Genomic DNA, 26917 nt, shown 5'->3' on the forward strand with positions numbered 1-26917 from the left:
GCATTTCACTACAGATTTAATATATTCAGTAGCACACTCCAGAGCAAGAGTACATCTCTTTCACAAGGGGGTGCAAGTTTCTAGGTTCACAGTTGAGTTAATACAGTTATACAATATTGAACTCAGTATAAGCCCTATAAGACATAAAATTGAGTTTTTAACCCTCAAAAAAGATCTCCACTTTATTCTAAAATATATTGTTTCGTACAGAAAGACTCATTGTTTTTGCTACTAACACTGAGATGTTAGCACATACGTCTCTAATCTGTATGTATCTGATTATTACTAGTCATAATCGTTTGCACTCAGATCCTTGGCGCCTATAGCGTATGTTTATAAAGTCATCAGGTAGATTTCAATGGCAATGCTCATCACCTCTACTAATTAACATCATGTAAACTTTTATGCTTCCTCCTCAAATATATTATTTTTGTGTGTATATCACCCAGAACATCCCAAACCATCTCATTTGACTATACACCCACTTCCCAGATAGCACCCTCCCATAGCCTCCCTCCCCCCACTAGAGCCCTTATACTCTGATATCCCTACTGTCTGTTGTGTTGTTGACACCCCCAGCCATTCCCCACTACTTGCCCTTCTGGTGAATCCAGTCAGCCTATCTAGAGGTCTTTGTTTTAGGAGGATCAGCTGTTCCTCATCTAGCAATAATCAGTTGTCAATATTCCTTTAGATAAGATTGGGGTCTGCTGTTCATTTTCCCAGTTCTATGCTGGGTTACTATCTGGGAGTCCCTTTGGCCACCCTGGCCAACAACTGAAGAGAAGGTATCTCCTATCTGGCATTGTTGCTTGTTATGTAGCCTTTAGCTATGCATATGGACTCTTAAGAAACTATATTGGCCCCTTTAATCTTTGGTTATCCTTTCCTTTTGGGTGTTCAAGGCCATACAGTTGGTCCAGATAAACCAATTTCTTTTTACTCTTAAGGTCGTTTGAGGATCTGTTCCTCAGGGGTCACATGGGCTTGGGAGGAGCCCCTGGCTCCTTTCTTTTATCAGTTCTGACTATGTGAAGATAAGTCAAAGGTCCTGCTCAACCATAAATCCCTCCTATGAAGTCTATTTTTTCAGATATTAGAACTGCAGAGAGTGTGCAGCTCTCTCAGGAGGGAAGAGAATTTGATGCCATGATGGTAAATCATACTGTAGCTCCGTTAGCTGCACAATAGTCTTAGGTGTTCAAGCTTCTGTTTAGATTAATGTATTTCTCACATCTCCAAAGGAAAGAAATTGGGATTGTCCTTTCCTTTTCTTTGGAACACATTCCTTTGGTACTATTTTTCTTTTTCTGAGATTACCCCAAGACCCCTTTAAAAAACAAAAAAAACCCAACCCCCCACCCCAAACAACAACAACAAAAAAACATGTTCTTCTTTACTTATGGATTAAAAAGTAATCTTTTGTCCTGAACAGGGCATTTCACAGTCTCCCTCCCCATCACTGGGCTCTTAAATTCTTTCTTGCCCCTCTTCTGCTACCTTCTGGACATAATATTGTTACTGCAATCATGAACCCACAGCACTACATTTGCTCCAATTAATTTCATGCATAGTAATTCATGCATGTTACAGTGTGGAAGTTATTGACTTAAAAAAGAAGGATCTTTAAATGTACACTTCCATTCTGCATCCACAATTCTATTTTTCCATATAGTTACAAGTCCTACCTGCTTGTTTGTATGTATGTGTGTGTGTGTGTGTATATATATATATATATACACTTTGGCACTCTGCCTACACATTGGAATAACTCAGGGAAGTTTAAGTAATACTGATGTTTGGGACACATCTCCAGAGATTCTTAATTAATTGGTCCGATATATATACCTAAATCACTAGGATTCACTTAAGGTCTAAGTATGAAAGAAGAGAAACATAATCAGTTTTTTTTTCAACAAACAAAACAACTGTTAGCTATTCAGTTCCCTTATGTGAAACACAAAGCAAAACAACTAAAAAGTCAATATTGGGGCTGGGAAAACAGCTCAGTTTTTAAAATCCTTGCTATATGGGTGCATGTGATCTCTAGCACCCATGTAGCGAGTTGGTCATGAGACAGAGGTAGATACTTGGGGCTTGTCGGTCAACCATCCTAGTTAATTAGGTGAGCCCCTGGCTCAGGTCCTAATGAGAGACCTTGTTTCAAAAAAAGAGGAGGGGTGCTGGAGAGATGGCTCAGTGATTAAGAGCACTGGCTACTCTTACAGAGGAGCCAGGTTTGGTTCCCAGCACCGACATGGTGGCTAACAACTGTAATAACTCCAATTCTAGGGGATCAGACACCCTCTTCTGATTTCCACAGGCTCTACATGACATGGATGCACTTATGTACATGCAGAAAAACACTCATACACATAAAATAAACAAATAAAAATTTTTAAAGGGTTGGCAGCTCCTAAGGAAGGATATCTGAGATTTTTCCCTCATACACATGCACATACATGCATGTACACTTATACACACAAGTGCACTTGCACAAACAAGCACACACACAAATTAAATAATTTTTTTCCCCAATTCTCAAAGTTAGTTGAGGAGTTTGGAATCTTCCAAGATGATATTACAAACTCTGTTTCACATTAGTGGTCTATTTTGTGATTGTTTTGTTTGAGGAAGCTCAATTCCTGAGGTTCTGGCTTGAGATTATGAATGTCGATTTTTTTTTTAATCCTGGGAGTTCTTTGCTTCTTGATTTGTGTCATTGACTGGAATGAGTTTGAGCAGTTTATATTTTACTTTTACTAAGAAAAAAAATGATTGCTAACTGATTTCCTAGAAACTGGTCATTTTATGCCATTTAAAAATATTTTAACTCGAGGCCAGCCTGGTCTACATAGTGAGTTCTGGGACAGCTGGGGCTACAGAGAGACCCTGTCTCAAAAAGACAAAAAATATTTTAACTACACAAATATAATCATATCCTACAAGAAAATAAGTTAAAATTCCTTTTATAATTTAGAATTTTCTTGGTTATAAAATCAGTTTATAATATATAGTCAAATATATTCAAAATAATGGCCTATGAACAAAAGTGGGCTTTTGGCAATAACATGAATGATAGAATTACCCAGTTTTTGATGAAGGAAAGCAAATTATTTATAAGGTACTCATTTTTGCAAGTGTCATGACATGTTGTAGAAGTATTACTGGTTGGAAATAATCAAGGCTTTAGAAAGAAATTCTAATTTCCAAATCACTAACTAATCTTGAGATTTTTCACTAATAACTATGAAGAAATTATAGACTCTATCTCTTCTATTATTAATAAAGACATTTTAAATTCATTTTACTTAGTATCTCCCTATCATATTACTTTCTCCTTGCAGAAATAATGAAGTTATTATAATACCCTGCGATAAAACTATGCATGGAGCCAAGGGGTGCCCCTGCAGAAGACAGTCATATTTCTCAGTGGGAGGCTGTTGTCAGGATCAAGGAACTGATACAGAAATTTAAGTTCCATTATCAGGAAAGGTTCTCCCTATCAAAGATTTGCCCTTGAGATGGGAAATGTGGTGTACCTGATGTCAGAGCTTTCACTGCTTCCTAACAATACGTGGCACCTTGTAAGCTAGACTCTAGAGTAGCTTGGTAGCCAAAAGAGACACAAGCATTGTTCTTCAGTACAGGCAATCACTAGGTCCACAGATGCAAGGCTTCTGGTAAATGAGCTTGGGGAATGAGAAGCTTGTTGCTTCTTCTCTAGTCTACATCTTGGAATCCACATCCAGAGTAAGAGGAGCACTAGACTACACACTGAGGTCTCAGTCCTCTTAATTCAATTACATGGATAATGCAGAGTTCAGAAGGATGCCAGTTTTTCATCACTGAAATCTATGACAGGCAGGCAGAAAAGAATGAGAACAGGGACTTGGCTTTAAAACAGCTCTTTTCAGGTTCAGAAAGGGCATGCAGGGTATTCAGTGTACTTCACTATATAAAACAGAAGGCAATGTCACCTCAATGCAGACTGAACATAGAGATCTAAGCCAGAAACTTCTGTCTCATGAATGATATGCTTCAGCCTTTCAGATTAGTCATTCTTCTCCCTGGGTGAAAGATCTCTCTCTCTCTCTCTCTCTCTCTCTCTCTGTTTCTTTTTTCTGTTCTCTTACATTTAACCTTTTTGTACTTTAAAATTTAAATATTGTCTCTTATAAGTAGCATTTTAGTTGGCTTTTATCTTTTTAAATGTGAATACAAATATTTGTTTTTATTTGTTGTATCTGACTTCATTCCCTTTTCTTTTGTTTTCCTATGAATTATTCAAGTAGACTTTAATTCCATTTTCTCCATATTAGGTGTTTCTAATGAATTTTAAATTTTGAGTAGTTTTACATGGAAGAAAGGTACAAGGTCACAGAGTTCCTATATATCCCATGGCTGTGTTTTCCTTATTACTAGCACCTCACACTACGGTGCTGTACACCACAATTAATGAGCCAGCATTAGAATGCTATTAAGTCTATATCTAGTATCTACTAGTGTAATACTATATTCTTTTCTGTTGTGACCTTCTAATCTCAGATGGTGCATTATACTTAGTGTGTCTCTTCAGCTCTATTGCCTATGGCAGTTTCTCAGCCTTTCCTTGTTTTTAATGACCTTAATAGTTCTGAGGAATATTGGTCAGCTATTTTGTAGAGTGCCTTTAACCTGTGATTAGATTGGAGTTATAGGTTTGGGAAGAGGATATACAGATAAGCAAGTTGTATACATTTTTTCATTTTTATTTTAGTAGCTACTCTAGTGAGTAATTATGCAACTTGGACAGCTTATGTTAAATGAGCACTTTTACCACTTTTCAAACGCTGTGAGAACATTACAGCAGTTTAACTTCATTTACCGCCTTTGCTACATTATAATTCATGTTTCATGTTAAGACTCATCAGACATTACTACTGTTGATGTTAAACAGATAACATTTACTCACATACTCAACCATGTAGTTACTCTTTCTGGCATTCTTCTTGCTGAAGCTCTCTGCTTCCAGCTGAAGTCCTTTTCTTTTGCTCTAAAAACAATTTGCAGTTGATTCTAGGTCTACTGGATGCCTGAAACTACCTTTTTTTCTTACCTTGGACATTTTTGCTATGTAAAGAACTCTACATTAGCAGATACATTAAAGATGTCATTTCATTGTCTTCTTGACCTCTTTTTCTGCTCAGAGTCAAACTGCCTTCCTTTTTTGACAATAACACTATTTTTTTAAATGCTTTTAAGATCTTTTATCTTTAGGTTTCAGCACATTAACTATGATTTCCTTAGGTACAATTTTATTTCTAATAATCCCTAACCATAAGGGTTTATATCTTTCACCTGGCTTGGAAAATTCTTGACAATGAGTTTGTCAGATATTTTTTCTTTTTCATCTCCTTCAGGGATTCTCTACATAACCAACACGTCGTGTATCACCCACTCTGCTCTTTAATCTATCTAATAGATTCTGAATGTAGACTTGCACTGTAGTTCCAGAATGTCTGTCTTAACAGTTTTTTATAGCTCTCATTTTCTTCTTTTTACAAAGATTTCTTTTTAATTCATGTGTATGACTATTCTCCTGCATATATGTATGTTCACTACGTGTGTGCCTAGTGCCTGCTGAGGCTGGAAGAGGTTATAAGATCCTCTGGAGCTGGAGTTATAGATGGTTGTGAGCCATCATGTAAGTTTTGGGAATGAACCCAGGTCCTTTGGAGTAGTAAGAGATTTTTACCTACCAAGCCCTCTCTCCAGCCCCAGCTTTCATTTTCTATTACCATTTCCATCTCTTTTATGTAATGTGTTCATATTTTCTTTATTTTCCCTGAGTTCTAGTCTAGAGGTCTTCTAACTATTAATTTTTGCACTTACTATGCTAGGAATTCATAGAGAATACATTTAGGAGCTCAGGCTTCTTCCACTGGTTTTCATGAAGTACGCTACTCTAGGTGGAGGAGGCCATTGCTTCAGCTGAGCCTTATACCTGTCTATCTGGCTTCCTTGTTCTGTTCACTTTCTACTATGTGCTCTAGGGAGCTATATCAGCTTGTACCAAGTTCTCTGTTTGCTCAAAAACAAACTCTTGCTCTTGCCCAAAGTCTTACTTGTTTACAACAATGCCAACAGCATGCTGGATAATAGTATAGATCTCTAGTGTTACTATGGTAAAATTTGTAGGACATTCCTTTTAGCAGTCCTTATTTTCTTGATGCCTTCAATATCACCAAACTGGCAGATGTGCATGTAATGTGGCCAGAAGAATAACTTGTTTTCTAAAAGCAGAGAAAACAAATAATGGATTCTCTAATTTTTCTCTTTGTACTTATCATTTTGGCAAATTCCTGGAAGATGATGGTTCCAACAGAAAGGAAGAATTAATTTCCCAGAAGTTATTTTAAAGTGCTGGTTGGCTAATTCCAACATCTAGGTAATGTAGCGATCTGTTTCTATTTTGTACTTTCTCTAATGGTAGTCACCGTCTTCTAACTCTTTGCATGCTTTATTTTTATTGTAAGAGGGATTCCTGGATATTGAAGTTGGTATTACTTTTCTCTTTCCACAGAGGACTGGGTTCTTCTTGGTTAGGCAGACATAGAGCGAAGGCTCATAACTTGGTCCACTAATTAATAGGCACAGTTGGGTTTAAAGTTAAGATGCTTCATTAGACTGAGTCAGTGTCAGACTTCAAAGGCCTTGTGGGCTGACATATACCATGTTTACTCCAGCTTTATTCCTCTACTGCAGCTTTGTCTCCAAAGCACAATGGAATTCACTACGGGACAGCAGTTTTCTGTTTTATATATTCTGTTTTCATGTCCTGACCACTTTCTAAGCATGGGTCTCTGGGTTGTTTGGTGAATGGCTTAACAGTCTTTGGCTCCTTTAATTTGAAAGTTGTGCTTTTCAGAGGTCGATGCAGCTCTTTAGCTCTCCATTCTTCACAGGTTTACAATATGGGAAATGTTTTAAGGAGGATTCCTGCTGTGCATATACTGATGGTCTCTCATTATAGAATGATTTGATTCCTTATGAAACTGGAGGATTCATTTTGTCTTTCTGAGCCGCCTCTTCAGCCTGCTGAGCTGTCCTGGCTCTCAGCATATGTACTGTGGGGAAGCTGGCCCTATGTTTGGAATACTCTTTCTATCTGACACATCAACACACGTGGTTATCAAAACATCTGCTGATTTCTCTCCCCACTACAAAGTTCTCAACCTGTGGCAAGAATGAACTGCAGATGATTCATAGACTCAGAAAATATACCCAGTGAGGCACATGGTCAGCAACCTTAGCTTTTCTGGGGGTGGTGATATCTCAATATATCAGAATTTTTATCCATCTACTATTTCTGAATGGCACAGCCCTCTGACTTATTTATGAAGTTTTTGAATTTATCACTTTCCTAGACACTGGCACTGAGAATGATGGCTTGACACCCCTATCATATCCTACTCAGAAGCAGAAAATTCCATGGCTGTTGTTGTTGGGAGCAAGAAGTTTAATTTCTGTCCTTGCTATTCCTCAGGGTCCTTAGTTGCTTCCTCTGTTTTGTGTTCAGAATCTGGTGCCATGGACCTCTATAATATGGTCTTACCTGCCGATTTCATTTCTGTTCCTGAGGAACAAATGTAATTGCCATGCTTCCGGTGCTGAAGCAGTAGAGGACAGCACAGCATCCTCTTAACACTCTGTCTCAAACATGTAATAGGTCTATGTCACACAAGAGATCTGTTGTCACTTTTCATTAAATGTTCTAATAATTTGGGATAAAAGTTTCAGACAATACTAAGAAAAACCAGCAGTGACTGCACAGACCCAGTTGTATCCTCAGAGTACTTCTGTACTCCTTGTCTCTGTGTGACAGGGTTGAGTACCTGCCATCACACAGAAAGGTACTCTACACCCCATTATTGCAGAATGGGGTAAAGCTGCTTCAAGTTCTCCCAGAAAAGGATTTTTTTTCCATTTTCTATTCCCTCCTTAACATACCCAACACACTTAAGGTCCACCTCCAAGAAGGTCAGTTTTCCAGGATGTCACAATAAGTACACATACAATTCATTTCTGCAACAAGGCAGTCACCCGCTGGTCAAATTTTAAAACTCCTGAATTTTTATGAAGTTCATGTAAAGTCAAATAACATTGCTTATTAGATATCATCAGTCAGGTTTGAGTTTGGATATACTGAACTCCTTCACTTCCTTTCTAGTTTTTATTCACCAAAGGTTTAATAATCTGCTTTCTAGTATTAGGAATCTTATTCTACATTTGACTCTTTCCCCTGATGCCTATTTTGCTTGGTAGATAGGGAAAGAATTTGTATTGGAACACAGTATTACAGCTGTGAGCTCTGGGCCAAGGACGGTGTTACTTTTTGCCATCAAAAGAATTGGTTTTCTGTGTTTATTTCAGAGGTTCTATGATCAGTCAGTAGATTTTCAATGTGTGCCACAGGTATGCACAATATGCCTTATGTGTAATTGTTTTAAACTGAAGGCAACATTTTCTACCAATATGCAACTTCAAATGGAATTAGGAAATTCTACAAATGGGAACAGTGACTCGGGTGGACTTCATGAGCAGTAGGTGCTGTGTCTAGTGCTGGAGATAAAACAGGAAGGGCAGGAAGAAGAGAAACAAGACATAGACTGACATATAAAACCCTGTTGGGGATTTTAAAAAATAACAGTTATGATATTTGGATTATATATTTGTATTACAATAGATGTATATCATAAGGTTAATATAGAAGCAAAAGGCATTTTAATTTTGAATCTACTGTCTAGCTGAACTATTTAGCTTTAGAAATAGACCATGCATTCAGTGGCCCAATATCAGAATAATACTGAGAACTGTGAAAAGAAATGGAAATAACCTAGGAAAATGTGCACTAGCTCAGCTTTGCATCCCGTCTCAGGGCTTTACTGCAATAATCACTCATCTTACCATCTCCAGCCATTGTGTGGTCAGTTTATTTTAGCAGTATCCAGCTGACATACTTTCTAGTTTTCCTTGTATCTCTGAAATTAGCAACTAGGCTCCTTAAACCCTTGGGGACTGCTGAAGGACTCTGGATTTTCACTGCGTAGATAAAAGGCCATAAGGCTATTATATGAGTTTGTGTGTCTGAGGGGTCATGTAGAACAACGTCACACTAAAACAGACTTGAAACAATGAAATAAATTATGAGGCAGATTTCAATTCAGTGCAGAAATCTGTCTGGTAACATGGTTAAAATGGACGTGCTGACCTCCCTGTCACTCCATGAGATGAACAGTTCTACAAGTCCATCGGTGTGTGTGACAGGTGAGGCTGTTTACCAAGTGACTAGGGAAGTTTTGCTATGCAGCCTCTCTAAACCATCAGAATTTGAGCTGCGAGTGGGATCTCATCTAACTACTTGTTTTCAAAGTAGTTTAAGATAATGTAGAACTTCCCAAGGGATTAGCTTCTGAAATAAAATTTCAACTGTAAGTAAAAATCTGGCTAAAAGAGAACCTGGTTTGTCAAAAGAAAAAGACCCTTCAGAAGTAGTACAACCTTGATAACGTTATCCCATGGATAAAATTGTTGCAGTTTACAGGAGACATAAAGGCTAATGTGCTTTTCAGCTGCAAGGCAGTACCAAGTCTATAGCACACTTTTAAACTTCTCTGGTTTCCCTCTAACTTTTGAGAAGGGGACTTCTGGGCTCTATTCAAGCTCCTGTCTCCCTGAGCATGTGCTGTTTCAGTTTCTATTACAGACAAGCATTCTTTTCCATGTGGGTATTTTTTGCTTTATACTGAACATGTTTAAACTTACAGATCCAATCTAACACCTTCAGAAAAGCTAATGACCAAATAACACAATTCTCTAGATCTTCCTGAGAAATCAATGAATGTCACCTTGCATCTCAGATACTGCATTTCAGCTGCATGTTTTAATTACAACCAACAAAATTAGAGTATAGAATTTTAAATTTCAACTTTTTGTTTTTCATAACCTTCACTTGAGTATATTTAGGGAAAAAATCAACAGGGAGCCTCTTTATATTTTTAAGGCAAAAACATTTTAAATAAAAAAATTTACTTATTAGTTTTATTGTTAGTGTATGAATGTATTGCCTGCATGTGTGTAAGTGCAGCCATGTCACGCAGTGCCCATGAAGGTCAGAAGAGTGTGTCAAATTCCCATAGAACTGGAGTTATGGACCTTTGTTAGCCACCATGTGGGTGCTGGGAATTGAACCTGGGTCCTCTACAAGAGGAGGCAGTACTCTTAACCACTGAGCCATCTCTCCAGCCCAACAAAAACAGTTTAATAAAATCTCTCAGTTTGTGTGTGTGTGTGTGTGTGTGTGTGTGTGTATGCTATATAACAGCACACAGACATACATCAATGATTTCTTAGAGAATAACAACATGACTGGAAACCATACCAATTGCATGCTGATAAATGGGATTGGTGTCCAGGAGTGCATTACTGTCTGCAGTGAGTGGCAGGCAGGTTTCAGGCCCAGTTGCCCATGTGTTCCCACAGGCATTTACATTCACAGCCCCTGCTACTTCATTCCCAGGTTTTTTTATCTGAGGCCTTGGGCAAGAGCGTGGTTCAGGAGACTGTAGGAGATGCCTAAGATACCTCCCCCACCACATGACTGCCTAGTGCCTTCCCCTTCTATTCCTTCCCCTGCTCACTCCATTTGACTCCAGGGTTCCTAAAACTGGTGGAGCCTCTTGTCTAGGGCTTCTTCAACAGAAAACCAAGCCCCACTTTGTCTCTCTTCCAGCTGGTGCTGGACCACAGCTCTATTCTATAGGGGAAAAACAGACAAGAGGAATGGGCACTTCTTCTGGATTTAGACTCTTGTTATGCTACTGAAAAAACAGTTTAGCTGTCTCCTTTTGGCATGTTGCTTTACTTTGTTGGCTATTGACAACGCAGACAGCTCAGTTTAATTAGTGGTAATAACATTTAAGTTGAGTGATATAATAAAGCTGCTTTGAACGTTCTCCATAAAAATGTATTAAAAATTAAGTTCTGTGGAACTCATGTGGGGAGCAAAACTATGACAAAATCACAAAGAAGCAACTATTTCAATTGCTGGCTCAGACTGACTCTAGAATATAAGATCAAGCAAAGTGTGGAGCTACTTTCACAAGGATATTCTTTTAAACTTCTGGGATAAGAGCTTGGGGTGATGGTACATAACTGTGATTCCAGTACTTAGGAGGCAAAAGCAAGAAAATTCCAAATTCAAGGCCACCTTGGGCCACAAAAGAATACTGCCTCAAAAAAAAAAAAAAGGTTTTGGGGAGGCAGAAATATAAGAGAATCTTCTAGAGAATACAAGTTATACATGTTCTCTTTCTTGGTATGAAATACTATAAATAATGCTGAACTTTCTCAGACTTGATTATCTATTATGTTTTAGGCTAAGTATAATGTTTTTAAATCTATGTTTACTAAGTGTACAGATAATAAATTTTTTGTTGATAACCATATTATAAAAGTTTGTGTTTACATAATATTCTTAAACTACTTTCTTTATTCAAAATACTGTAAAGTTGGTGCTTAAAGTACTCACTTTAAATATAAGAGATTTTGTGCCTAATTAATTTTTTTTCTTCAAGCATACATATTCTGCATGAATCTGATTTAGATCTGTCACTGCTGTGTTAATCTTGTTGATATGTAGAAGTTCTTCATGTTCCCTGAAGAGCATGGTTCCCATATCTGGAATTTTCCTACCAGGCCTCATGACATCATATGTGGTCAACACAGGGCTCAGTGGGTAAAATACAAGCATGAGAAGCTGAATGTGGATTCCCAGCAGCCAAGCAAAAACCCAGATGCAGCACCGTGCCTCTATAAGCCCAGTTGTGGGGAGAGGGGGAAGACAGATTCCAGGGCCTCACTGGGCACCAAGTATAGCTAAAGCAGCAAGCTCCAAGTTTACTGAGAGACCCTGTCTCAAAAAATATGGTGGAGAATAACAGAGAACACCTGCCACTGACTTTGGCTGCATCTGCACAAGAACTGATGAGTGCGTTCACATGTTCATATACATGTGTACACCAGACATACAAATGTAAATATACACACAAATGGTTAAAAAAAGATGAATAATAGTAGAGGACATGAAGTCACTAGGAGCAGGGGCTTAGGGTGATTTAGTAAGGTAAGGTGGAGCATGAGGAGAGGTCTGAAAATGTTCAAAATACATTGTATGAAATTCTCAAATCAATAAAAATATTTTTTTAAACTTAAAAAATTATTTATTATTTTTAATTTATGTGTATGCGTGTACTGCCGCATGTAGGTAAGTGCAACCATGTCGTGCAATGCCTACAGAGGTCAGAAGAGGCTGTTGGATCCCCTGGGACTGGAGTTACAGACAGTTGTTAGCTGCCATGTGGGTGCTGGGATTCGAACCCGGATCTTCTGCAAGAACAACCACTGAGCCATGTCTCTATCACCAATAAAAAATATTCTTAAAAATTAAAAAATTACATGTTGTTCATGGCGTAACAAACAGCAGTTCTAAAAGATGAAATTATATTTCATGTCCATATTGCATGATCACATTGTAACACATTCTCATAGTTGAATGTGTTAGCCAGTGCCTTGATTTTGATGGTTCTTCATATAGCACAATTAACTATCATTTACAATGTGTTTTCACATTAGCTTATTTGACATTTATAATATCCATATCAATTACATATGGCAGAACAAAGCATTTCTATTGTATAGATCTGAAAATAAGCAAAAAGAGCTATGATATCCCTGAAGTTATCACCTACCTAGACCTGAACTGAGAAACTAGTATTCTCAGGCTACTGTGCATCTCTGTGACACTATATGCACAAGCTCTGTCCCTTTCTACTTGTCCTGAACTTAAGGCACAACTTCAAGATATGAAAACTGGATAAAATGAGCACTAAATGAATTAAAATGAGCACTAAATGAACGATACTAAATGAATCATTAATCTTCTAGAAGTGTGCCATGCTTTTACCACATACGTATTTTGTCAATCTCGTATTTTGGAAAAGTCAATTAATTTTTATCATTTTAAAGTAAATGTATTTTAAGTGATAGATAAAACAAAGTTACACGTATTAATGGAGTGCCATGTTACGCTTTAAAATAAGTATATATTATATAATATTTAAGTTGGTTAAATGTATTTTCACCCCAAATATTTGTCATTATTTTACAGTAAAAAGATGCAAAACTTTTCCCCCAAGGTTTCTGAAAACTGCAATGAATTACAGTAATATGCAGTCACTCTACTGGACTATGCACACCAGAATTTCTTGCTCCAGAACTGTAACTTAGCCCTGCTGATCTTCTCTCTATTTCTCTTCCCAGGTAAAGTTACTTACGGTTTCTCTCAAACTTACTTTTAATGTATAATCTTCATATGTACCCTTACAGATTTCGGCAAAGAGATCATTACCAACATTCTACTATTGATCAAAAAAGAAATATATTTCAACTAACATTTCCAAAGTAGAAAGAAGTAGGCTGTAAGAATATACTTGGATTAAGTTACATGACTATATGATTTTGGTATTAGTTTCCTTACCTCCAAAAAGATGGAACCCTTTTCTGCAGCTTGGTAAAGGCCATTTTGCAGAGCTGGATTTCTGAAAGCTTTGTTTTATTTTCAAATATTCTTTAGTAAAGAATGTCTTTGTGGCATTGTTCAGTTCTAGAGTAAAACAAAAGAAAGCAGCATTTTAAACATTAACTTTAATAAAATGACAAGAATATGGCACAATGATTGCCATAGTATTTGCTAGCAAGTTTAGATCTCTTTAAGTCTGTGAGTACAAAAACAATTTTAAAACCTCAAATATGAGTCACGAAAATTCATCTCTGATGCACCTCTGATATGCTTAGGCATAGAATATATGTTTATTGAGCAGCTCCTGTGTCAGTAACTATGCTAAGCAGGAATGGAATGGCAAGTACAACAGTCTGCTTGACTCTCAAAAGTGGAAATAAACAGGTAGACTCAAAGAGCTGTGTGTTAGGACTGCAGCAATAGCACAGCTAGAGTGCAGTCAAGGCACAGGGGTGATGTGAAAAGGAAATTCTGTTTAGAGCTTTTTCCTCCATGATGTGTTTTATTCTATGTTTGATGGGTTGAACACATACTGAGTGTAATGCTATAGCTTTGAGAGTTTTAAAAAAGTAAAACAAGTCCTCAATGTTTCAAAAGCTTTGCTAGTGAGCTAAAAAGGGAATATTCATTTGAAGTACCCACAGGCCAATCAGAGGCTGTGCATGGCCTTCCCTTCATGTACCAGACAGTCTCAATCAGAGCTACAGAAAGGCAGGTATAATCAGAATCACACTGCCCAATGCAAAGCTCTTCTGGGAGAGGAGAGCACAGGGTTACTAATTTCCGAAGCAAAGCAGCCTCTCCATCAGTCAGCCCCTGTTCATATTTAGCACTTAGAGCCTCTTCAGGTTCCTTCATACCTCTACGGCTGAGCTTCAACCTACCATTACGTCCATTAAATTCCCTGCCCTCTCTTCTAATCTTTGCCTTGGATTGAGTCTTAAGAAATTCAAAGGAAAAACCAATTCAAAAGTTTACAATAACAACAAAAGAACAATGTAAAAAATAGACTAGGCAAGTGAGGCTATGTATTAAAATTGTAACTCCAGCCCCATTCCTATGAGCCTATGAGCTCATACCTATGAGCCAATAATTCAAACGTACAAGTTAGAAAAAAAAGAGGTATTTTTAGTCTGTACACTTATTTAAGCTGGGGTTGTTATAGATACTGCATCCCCTGTCCTTTATGAGTTTAATAGTTAACTGCTTTCAGGTTGGATATTCTTGTGCTAGTTTTTGCAGTAACATACAGATGTTCTAGCAAAGTCCACACTGTCCATAAACAACTCCTCAAGTCAAGACAGTTAAGGCAATATCACCTATTTTAAAGGGATCATCATCATCACCTTACCATCATAGGCACCATTCATACTGATGGAAAGGATTAAAGAAGTCATCAAATGACTCCAAACACATTTGTTTAAAATATAAATGATCTTCTTGCAGTATTTACCTTTAAGGGTTGACTGTAATTTGCATAATTTTCTGAGAAATTAAATATCCGAGCATTAGTGAAAATAACACAAAATTCTAAATCCTTATAAACAGATTTAGAAGGTGGAAGGTCAATAAAAACTCTGTGTTAGGCTGGGGCTGGAGAGATGGCTCAAGAGTTAAGAACACTGGCTGCCAGGTTCAGTAACCAGCACCCACATGGTGGCTAACAACCATCTATAACTGCAGTTCCAGGGGCTCTGACATCCTCTTCTGACCTCTGTAGGCACTGCACAACACAGGTACACTTACACACATGTAGGCAATATACTCATACACATAAAATAATGAAATGCTGCTTCTGTGGTTATCATGTTGTTATTAAATTTAAAAAAAAATTAAAAATTCTAGAAAGTTGAAACATAAAAAAATAATAAAAATTTTAAAAAGATTTCTTGTTAGGGACAATATAAACTTAGTGGAAGAGCTTATAACTCAAGAATTATTACTTTTCTCCATTTCCTTTCCTTTTCTCCCTCTTCTGGGAATCTTTTAGCCATATTATAAAATGTTGATGCAGTAAACAAAGATGCCATCACACACTGTCTCTTATTTGAAAACTTATTTGGAAATATAGTTAAACTCTCTTGCAACAGATCAAAAAATACAAAAATCTCCCAATTCCTTCAGTTTTGATTACTGGCCAGAAGCTTTTTCTAGGGAGTAGATGTGGGAAGTAAAAGGAGTAACGGTGCCTATGATATTCCATTTCCTGTCTTTAATGAACTTGGTATAACTTTAAACAATCAACGAAACTTTTAAAACAATTTAATGAAATAGTTAAGTGGAGAAAACTAGGAATAGAGTCATTACTGAGATTTGCAAGGTGGATGAAAATTATCATATATTCACCTATATGCCTACAACATAATCTTACAACAATAATAGCTTTGGATGGTTTAATTTACTAAATTTGAGCAGAGAGACCTTTGGACATAAGAGGATTTGGAAGCCCTTGCTGCATTTATTGCTGGGTCAAAAGAGCTGGGTTTAGTGCTTTGTCACTATAGGACCATCCACAAGCCACTAAGCTGTTTTTTGTACCCACTTCCTGCTTTATCTCTAGTAAAAATTTACTTTGCATAAGCTATATGCCTGGCACTTCGATGCTCTATTTAGGAACAGAGAGATGAATTCAATGTACTTCCTGTCTAAAAGGCATTCTATTAGATCCATGCTTCCAAAATACCTGGTCATTTGTCAAAATCCCCTTGCACATTCACTCAGATGTACTGTCACAGTATTGCTGTGTGTGATCTATGAGCTTGTGCTTTCTAACAAGATCCTTGAGTGATTCTGACACATAGCTAGATTTGATAGCCACTCAGTGAGTGACAAACCCTTTTCTGTTGTAATATTATTTGAATATATTTAAATATATTAAGCCCTGTCTTAGTTCTCTATACATGTTTAACACCCTTACCGAGGATGATATTCTCCTCTAGACTTGTTTCATTTCAGTGGCATTTAGGCTTGAAAAAGCAGAATTTAGCAACATAGAACTCTCAACATTACATTTCTTAAAATAACTTGTAAGAAATGCCAGGAAAATTCTGAAGGCAGTATAATAGGTGTTGAAACCATCTGCATCCCTTTTCAGTGAATGCTACCAACCGAGAGTGTTTCTTATTACAATATAGATTATCAAATGTTTGATATAATCAATAATTAATAATATTAATTGTGCTGGATAACATTTAAAATAGTGAATGCCCTAGAAGTCTCTAAGTCTGTTCAGAAAATACACTTACTTAAAGTGGTGGAAACTACAGCATCTTTATGTGATGCTATCATCAGGTAAGCAGTCAGGGTTGGGGAGTCAAGTGGTTATCATGCAAGCATGAGGACTTGAATTCTATCCCCTGCAGGCATATAAAAAGCTGAGTATAGCAGAACATGCCTGTAATCTGAGGTGGGAAGATGGAACCGGGATCTGTGGGCTTGCTGGGCAGCTGTTCTAGCTGGTCAGTGAGCTCCAGGTTCACTGAGTGTCTCAAAAACTAAACTAGAGAGAAACTGAGGAAGACACTGGAAACTTACCTGTAGCTTCTAGCATACAGTCACACATAATGTGTACAAACACACAAATTGTCATTACTTTTAGTGGAGACCAAATTCTCTCAGGTTTCAGTAGGTTCAAGCAAGATAAGAAATTGTCACTTTCTTGACATAACCAGAATTCCCATCATTACACAGGTATTATGATGGAGTTCAACAACAATAAGAAAAAGACCACTGTATGTGTAATAGGGTGATTTGGGATTAGAGACTGAATTAAGATGGCATATAACTTTAATTCCACCTTTGGGTTTACATGTTGGTGACTTTATATTTAAACACCTCATTATGGGAAATATTTATTAAGCATAGTTCCTAATACCCTGCCAACTGTAGAAGTTAAAGTTCTGTAACCAGCATGGTACCTGTATTCAATCCTATCTAGTAAAAAGACAATCCTAATGATAGGAGCTAAGGCTTCTAATAGGGCTAATTCAGGGTGCCTTAGACCTAAGTCAAAAGAGATGATATGACTTTTATAAATAAAAAGGTGGAGTTAATAGACACAATGGTATTATACACTAATTTAAAAGGCTATTTCATTCAGATTGTTAAAGTCCTTGTTGACCCATTTAAAATTATTTTGTGTATAGGAGTGTTTTGCCTGTAGGTATTTAAGTGCATCCATACTGTGCAATGCTTGTGGAGGTCTGAAGAGGGCATGCGATCCTCAGGAACTGGAATTTCGGACCATTGTTCCCTGCCATGTGGGTCCTGGGAACTGAAATGAGGTTCTCTGCAAGAGCAGTCAGTACTCTTAATCACTGAGCCATTTCTCCAGCCTCATGTTAAAAGCATTCTTAATTATTTCTTTCTCATTTTTACAAAATCTTTTTTCCCAGTATTCACTTCTCAGTCCCAAGTTGTTTGATACATAATTTTTCATTTTTTTCCCTCAGAGATACAAAGTACAAAAGAGCAACCTGACAAAAAGGGAAACTTTCAAAAGATAAAAATAATAGGCTATTCTTCCAAGAGTCTGAATTATATAATTAGGAGGGATCATTACTTTTAGAGGAGACCTAACTCTCAGGTTTCAGTAGGTCCTCTTTAGGAGCTGTTGCTAAATCCTTGTCACTTAACTTTACTCTGGTTTCCCAATATCTTTTTAAAAACATTTATTCATTTATTGAACTTTATTTTAAAAATTTAAATAGAACACTTGTGATTTTCTTACAATATAGTTTGATGGTATTTAGATTCCCTCCCCTAGTCACATCTCTCTCCACTGTGACAAGCCCAGTTTAATGTACTCTCTTATAGATAACATGACCTATAAGTCTGATTTGTGTCCCCAAATGTCCTTCAGTGTGGGTCCATCCATTGGGCCCACCAAGAGTCCCATCCCTGTAAGATACTGTCTTTCCCCCTTCCAGTTGCCACCAATTGCCAAAAGTTCTTTAAGCTGGGTTTGGATTTCTTCCCCAGTTCCCCATATCTATGCTGGGATTTTGTCTGGTTTAAGCTTGTATGGGACTTGTCAATGCTGACACCACTGCTGTGAGTTCATATGAGTAACTGACCAGTTTTCAGGAAGACTGTTTCTTTGTAATCATCGACTCTCTCTGGCTCTTACAGTCTTTCTGTCTTCTCTTCCACAATGATCTCTGAGCTTGTGGGGGGCAGAGGTTTAAAATAGGTGTCCTATTCGGGGATAAGCACTCTGTGGCCTATTGTTCTCTCCACGTTGGCCAATTGTGGGTTTCTGTGTTAATCACCATCTGCTGCATAAGGAAACTCTCTGGTGAGAACTGAGAGATGTATTTCATCTTATGTGTAGAGGCTGCATTGAAGATGTGTCACTAGGGGTTAAGTGTTTCACAGACACTTACTCTCTGTGTTTGACCGGTTCTGGAACTCTGTAATAACTTCCATCTGTTGCAAAAAGAAGCTTCTTTGATGAGGGGTGAAAGGTATACTTGTCTCTAAATATGAGGACACATATTATGAATAAAGTAAGAAATTACTTTGGTCTAGGGATGTGGCAAAAGTAGGTTTTTCTCTAGGATCTATGGCCTCTCCAGCCATGTATATTTGGCTATGTCTACAGTACCTCACGAGTTCCCTTAAGTCCAATTAGACAGTTGTTGAGTACCCCCAAGATAAAAGTGCCATTACAGCATCAATATCAATAGTTTGCTGAGCTAGTCATTGTTTATTTGGCTTTACATCTGGTTATGACCACTGACTGATTTTTCTCCCTTGACAGCTTGTATAATATCCTCTTATACTATGTGACCTAGTTTTGTGGGAGGTGGCTTCCAGGTCAATTCCAGTCCTACTGCTCCAAGTCCTATGTCCAAACTGTGGTCTGTCTTCAGCAATACGGTCTTACCTTCAAGTTCTGGGAGACAGTCAAGGGTTGTGCCAATAGCCCACGTTATTTTGGGAGTTTCTTGGACTACCCTGATCATCAACTCGAAGGGCACAACTGGGCACTGTGTTTTAATATAGTCATGCACTCATATATTTATTGTATGTGTATTTTTCAGTAGGACTTTTAACTAATATAATTCCTCTGGTTTTTAATACCATCTAAGTATTATTTGTCTCTCTTCTCACTCCCCCTGTGTAATCCTTCCATGCTCTCCCCAGTTAAAGTACCTTCCTTTTCCCCATTTCTCACTTAATAAGGTCTGTCTCCTACTATCCCCCCTCTCCCAATGTGCTTCCCCCTTAACCCCATGAATTCTTTCCCTTTTCTGGATCCTGCAGTTACATTCGGACATATACGCACATCTAGGGATCTGGAACGAAGGTCTACAAATTAAAGAGCTATAGTCATAAAAACAGCATGGCATTGGCACAAAAACAGATTTGTAGATCAGTGGAACAAAATAGAAGATCGAAACATGAGTGGATGGAATTTCAGTGACTTGAATTTGACAAAGGTGCCAAGAACACACGCTGGAGGAAAGACAGCATCTTCAATAAATGGTGCTGGCAAAATTGGAGCTCCACCTGTAGAAGAATGAAATTAGATCCACACCTATCACCCTGCACAAAAGTCAGCTCCAAATGGATCAAAAATGTCAATGTGAAGCCTGAAACACTGACAATGTTAGAAGAAAACATAGGCAGTACCCTACAAGATATAGATACAGGAAAGGACTTTCTAAATTGGACATCAGTCACCTAGGAATTAGAATAAGCAATCAACAAATGGTACTTCATGAAACTAAAAAGCTTCTGTACAGCAAAGGAAACAATCAATTGAGTGAAGGAATGAAGAGAAGTCCACAGAGTGGGAGAAAATCTTCACCAGCTATTTATCTGACAGCAGATTAATATCCAGAACATACAAAGAACTCAAAAAAAAACAAAGAAGGAAGGAAACAAATGATTATATTAAAAATGGGCTATGGATATGAACATAGAGCTCTCAAAATAAGAAAAAACAACGGCTAAGAAACACCTTAAAAGGTGCTAAACATTCTTAGTAGTTAGGGAAATGGAAATCAAAACTACTGAAAGATTTCATCTAACCACAGTCAGAATGGCTAAGATTAAGAGAACAAATGACACCAAATGCTGTCAAGCATGGAGGGAAAGGGGAACTCTCATTCACTGCTGGTGGGATTGCAAACTTGTGCGACCACTATGGAACTCTGTATGGAGCACTCTTAAAAAATCTAGAAATAAATCTACCGTATGATATGGTCATACCACTCCTTGCCATATAACCAATGAACTTAACCTACTGTAGAGATACTTGCACAACCATATTTGTTCTTTTCACAATAGCTAAGTAATAGAAACGCCCTAAATATCCCTCAACTGACAAATGGATAATGAAAATGTACATTTACACAAGGGAGCTCTACTCAGCTGTTAAGAAAAACAAAATAATGAAATTTGCAGGTAAATAATGAAAGTGGAAACTGTTACACTTAGTGAAGTAACAGACTCAGAAAAACAAGTGACATGGTTTCCTACTACCTTGAGAAATACCCTTGAAACATTTTCACTATTTTCTAGGGTATCTAATCCAAGATAGTTTTCATTGTATTGTTTAACAGTTGAGAGAGTAAGGTTGAGTTTGGGTGCTGTGTCAAAAATATGTAAGATTCTTCCTTTGCACAGAAATGGACAAGGCATGTTTAGCAATGAAAACAACTTTGCTGTAGAGCAATGAAAATCCAGAAAGGGCTGCTAAGTTATTTTCAGGGTTTCGAGGCAGTATTTACTTTGTACTTCTGCAAGAAAAGCAAGAACATCCCATTTGGAAAGGGATTCTAACATGCCTAGTGAAATTCAATTTGTATATATGCAAGGCACTTAGAAATGCTTAATGTGAAAAAAATGAGAGGAAGATTTGGGTCTTTATAGTTTATACTCAACAGAAAAGAACCAGCTTGAATTACAGAAATGCACAAGTTAAAATGGAATTGTTTAAGTCACTGGACCAGTCTTGAGGCTTGGAAGGTTACTGTGGCAGGTAATTGGAGATCTACCAATAACTGGGTGCCTTAAAGACTTTTAGGCAAGGCAGGATTTGCATGCTGGGAAAGGAGAGGTCAACCAGGAATCTCAGTTTAGACAAGTTCTAACTCTGAAAGTAATTTTGATTCTGAATTTTAGACCTTTAAAGTGAAGCTTTCTGTTAAAATCTAGTTTGGAAGTCCTATTCCCTTGCTGAATATTTGGCTTGAAGGAAAAGATATAAAACAGGGACAAAAATAATCACACTTACCCCTTTTATTTGTCACTTTGTCAAAATGGAGCTACAGATTTTATAATATCTTACTCATTATGGAGAGCAATTATGCTTAGCTTTAATACTTACTAGCTTTTATTTTATTATCAAGATAAACTTTAGTTAAAATTTGTTTACTTTAATGCAGTAATTCCATTTAGCATCTGGTAGTACAATATTTGGTTTTCTTAATATAATTAAATGTAACGTTGTACCAGAATACAGAAAGATTTGTTCTGATCATTTTCTTAACTGTCTGGTTAAAAGGTTAAAGGAAAACGATTTTTAAGGTTAGATTACTTAAGCAAACTTTTTGCCTCAGGCAATTGTGTTTACTTTGTGATTATCAAACCTTTTAGTGGCTTTGGAGAATTGAAAAAATCATTTCAGCAAATGATTCATTATTCAGAAATAACTGGTTTATACACAGTTAGATGGGGAAAAAACAAAGAAAATGTATCTAACTAAGGCAAATTCAACAGTAATATTTATTGAGCTTTTGCCATGATATAGACAAAATGCTAAGCATTCACAATGTTATGATGTTTATTGCTATCTTGTTTTAAAGTTACATTTTAGGACAAGGCTTTCAAAAGCTATGGGTAGGAATACATCAGTGACTCCTCAAAGGTGATTAATTTAGTCACTCTTAGCTTCAAAAGACCTAGGTTTCTCTGTCTTCTATATAAAAAGAAACATAACTTCATTATCCCTTCTCACTGTCACACACAATGCTGCTAGTTGGTTTAAGTTTTTGTTTATTTATTCATTTTCAGGTTTCTGAAACACAGTATCATTATGTAGTCTAAGCTGATCAAACTAGTATAGTCTAGCTTGGCTTCAAACTCAGTGATCTTCCTGTCTCAGCCTCTCAAATTCTGGGTATAGGTGTGAGCCACCATGCTTGGCTATGGTATTTTTTAAAAAAAAGAATCAAGAAGAAATAAAGATGACTAAGAAACACCTTAAATGGTGTTCAACATCCTTAGTAATTAGGGAAATGCAAATTAAAAACACTTTAAGACTTCATCTTTCCCCAGTCAGACTGACTAGGATCAAGAGAACAAATGATACCAAATGCTGGAAAGGATGTGGGGAAAGGGGAATGCTCATCCACTGCTGGTGGGATTGCAAATGTGTAAAAACATTATGGAGAGCAGTGTGGAGAACTCTTAAAAAACTACAAATGAACCTACCATTTGACCCAGTTATACCACTCCTTGGCATATACCCAAAGGACTCATCCTATTGCAGAGATACTTGTACATCCAATTTTGCTGCTACTCTTTTCACAATAGCTAAGAGATTTAAGCAACCTAAGCGCTCCTCAACTCATGAGTGGATAATGAAAATGTGGTACATTTACACAGCGGAATTCTACTCAGCAGTAAAGAAAGATGAAATCATGAAATTTGCGGGTAAATGGATGGATATAGAAACTGTTATACTAAGTGAAGTAACACAGACTCAGAAAAGCAAAAGATATATGTTCTCCCTCATATGTGGATTGTAGCACCAAATCCTTATATGTGAGTATGCATCCAGATATAACTGCAGGAACCAGGATAATGAGAAGGAACCAGGGAAGTAAGAGTATGCATCCAGATATAACTGCAGGAACCAGGATAATGAGAAGGAACCAGGGAAGTAAAGGGAAAGAAAGAACCTGAGAGAGGACAGTAGGAGGCAAGGGAGAAATAGCTGAAATGGGGATATTTAAATGGGAGGAGGAGCGAGAGGAAGGAAGCTTGGGGATAAAGGAGAAGAGGGAGCTCAAGACAGTTGGGACCACAGGAGACTGGTATTATCAAGGGAGAAATGGGGAAAGTGAGGGCATGTTTAATGGGGAAGCCACGTCAGGATTAGAAGGGTTAGACAGGGAGAGAGAGGAGAGATAAATATGGTCTAGCTAGTTTTAAAAAAAAGAGGGAATCATATTAGTGCAACAACCTAATGATAAATTACACAGACAATATCTCTACATGAGTCCATGTATATAGCTAAAGCCTACATTAGAAGAAACAGTGCCAAACAAGAGAAAAGTTCCTTTGAGTTGTTGGCCAGGGTGGTTCAAGAAACTCCCAAAATCACACAGGCTATTGCCACAAGCCATGATTGCTTCACAGAACTTGAAGGTAAGACCCTACAGCTGAAGACAGAACATATTCAAACAGGATTTGGAGCAATGGAGTTGGAACTGACCTGGAAGCCACTTCCCCTGAAGGCTAGCTCTCATAGCTTTGGAGAGCACTATGAAGGTGCCAAGGGAAAACATTTATCGATGGTCCAACACCAGTGTCAAGACCAAATAATCACATCAATGGCTGGCACACCATGACATTGGTGCAGTAGTGGCATTTTTATCTTGGGAGCAATCAACAGCTACTTAATTGGACTAACAGCCCACTCAATGGGAGGGAACTAAGTGTGGTACTGTAAACATAACCAAATACACAAGACTGGAGAGGTCACAGATCTTAGAGAAAACGCCAAGACTGTCACATATCTAGACTAATGTAACTTCTTACTATGTGCAAAATATGTATCCTTATATTTACAGATGAATATCCCAGTCACCACTCATCAAAGAAGCTTTTTTTGCATCAGACAGACTACCGAGACTATTAACCAAGTACCAATCACACACAGACATTGTCTATGAATTGCCTGCATGTAAGTGACACATCTACAATGCAACCTCTATACCTAAGGCTCACAGAACATAGAACAGGGGTAAAGAGGATACTAAAGAATCTCTCAGTTCACATTAATGAAGATCCCTCATGCAATAGAGGGCTAGGAACACAAAAGGTCACAAATGGCCAAAGTGTAGAGATTAAGAGTCTGAAGAATGCTGATTCTTAGACAGGACTTCTATATTAAACGTCACCTACCCAGAGCTCAGGGAGCATTAGGAGGAGCCAGAAAGATTGTAAGAGCCAGGGAGGAGGTGCACAACCATATGGAAACAGAGTCCTACAAGCTCCTGAGACCCTGCTCATATGAATCTACAGCCTCAGTTTTTGGCATACATAAGTCCCATGCAAACTCAAGCAGAGAGAAACCCAGCATAGAACTGAAGAAATGGACAGCAGACCCCAATCTTAGTTGAAGAAATATTGACCATTGATTGCTGTTAAGTGAGGAAGAACTAATCTTCCTAAAGTGAGGGACTCTAGATAAGCGGACTAGACCTCAGTAGATGAACTTTCACAGAGGAACATCTGGGGACACTAACTTGACACAATAGGCCTTAACACAAATGACAGAATGTATGAATTCCAGCGGGGGGTTATGGGAGGGTGCCACTGGGGATGGGGTATAAAGATGATTAAGACTGATTGAGATCTTCTGTACAAAATACATAAAAATTCAATAAAAGAAAAAAATTTTAAAAAGATTTATATGCACAGATGCCTTATTTCTTAATTAGCGGGTAATAAGTACAACTTAAAATTTTTATTGGAAAATTTCAAACATAAATAAATAAAAAGGAATAGTTTGATTAAAAAATAGTCAAAGTAACAAACTCTGATATAAAGATATAAATGATATAAGATTGCTAAGTGGTTAAGAGCATTGGCTTCTCTTGCAGAGAACCTAGGTTTGGCTTCAGCATGTACATAGCAGCTAACAACCACCTATAACTCCATTTCCAGGGGATATGACACCCTCTTCTGACCTCTGAGGGCATTGCACAACATGGATGCATTTACACACATGCAGGTAATACACTCATATATATACATAATTTTAAACAAAGAAAGAAAAGAAGGAGTGGCTATGTACCAGTAGCTCCAAGTACTTGGGAGCCTTAGGCTGGAGGGTTACTTGGGCCTGGAGATAGAGATCAACTTGGACAATATAGGAGACACCATCTTTTAAAATAATGGTGAATTATCGGTTCTACCCACCTATCTCCATTCCCAGTCCTCAGGGAGTGTTTTAAATGTTTTCAGGTATTTTTTCTGGAGACTAATATCCAGATGAGTCAAAGTTTTCAAAAAATTGGTTTGTGAACCATTAGTAATATTTGAAGTGACTTTGGATAAGATTGAATGAATACATTTAAATTTTTCATAACTACCACTTAGGCTGAAATACATTAGAGGAAATAAAGTAGAACATCAATAAACTCACAAACATATTGCTAAGGATGAAGCTAAAATAAATACCTACAAAAATAAATTTGTAAGAAAAATCCTAAAGTAGAAAAGAAAAACTCCAGTGATACATGGATAGAGCAAAATTTGTAAAAGGGGCACAAAAATGTCAGAACTCTGAGAGGCTCTTTTCTAAACGTTGTATATATTTTGCTATTTCTTTTCATAATAAAATATTTATTTCCGTAGATTAATGCTTTGGAGTGTTTACACAGGAAGTCAAGTTGATATATTCAGATATGCCTTCTGATACAGAATAAGTGTGGGTTTTAGAAACAAATATTATGCTCTACAAAATGAACTAAGAAAATGGAATGCTAGAGGTATAGATGGAGGCAAGACCAGAAGCACAGCAGTGGGAAGATGCCAGACTTACTGGTATCGACTGAGAGAAAACATGAGATGACCTTACTACAAAATTGGATACAACCAAGATAAATTACAGATGGTCCAGTAAAAAGAGAATATAAAAAGTGTGATATTCTTGTTGATGAGCTGTGTATCCTGGATAGAGTCCAGCAGGATATAAGAAAGTCAAGACAGAAACTGGATAATTCTGTATTATCTGGGACTTTCCCAAAAGCTCCAAGATGTCTAAATATCCATGATGATATAATACAGGCCCTGTTTAATGCTTAAATTATCAGAATAGTTTAAATGTTATTTCCTTGCATGATATAAGATTTCTATGAGAGAGAGAGAGAGAGAGAGAGAGAGACAGCGAGACAGAGAGACAGAGAGAACTATTTTCTTTACATCTGTTCATCTATACCTAGTTTCACCATAAGCCCAAGAGTACTGGAATCATTGGGGAGATAGTCAAAAAGGGAGGTAGGTTGAGGAGAGATAAATAATGGAGCAAGAGTGGGAACTTTCCTTTCGAGG

The 26917-nt window shown here is 37.4% G+C and overlaps 1 protein-coding gene across 4 annotated transcripts in view; it reads right to left on the reverse strand.

Moving 5' to 3' along the window:
- Positions 1-26917, reverse strand: part of Rnf180 (ring finger protein 180) — a 166503-nt gene that overhangs the window by 15832 nt on the left and 123754 nt on the right. For all 4 annotated transcript variants that reach the window (XM_029557855.1, XM_017795285.2, XM_008856273.3 and 1 more), the window contains exon 7: positions 13580-13705. In XM_029557855.1, the coding sequence (XP_029413715.1) occupies positions 13580-13705 (126 nt within the window). The remainder of the gene's footprint in view (positions 1-13579; positions 13706-26917) is intronic.

Source organism: Nannospalax galili, unplaced genomic scaffold (assembly GCF_000622305.1).
Source record: "Nannospalax galili isolate Female #2095 unplaced genomic scaffold, S.galili_v1.0 scaffold751, whole genome shotgun sequence".
NCBI classification, from domain to species: domain Eukaryota; kingdom Metazoa; phylum Chordata; class Mammalia; order Rodentia; family Spalacidae; genus Nannospalax; species Nannospalax galili.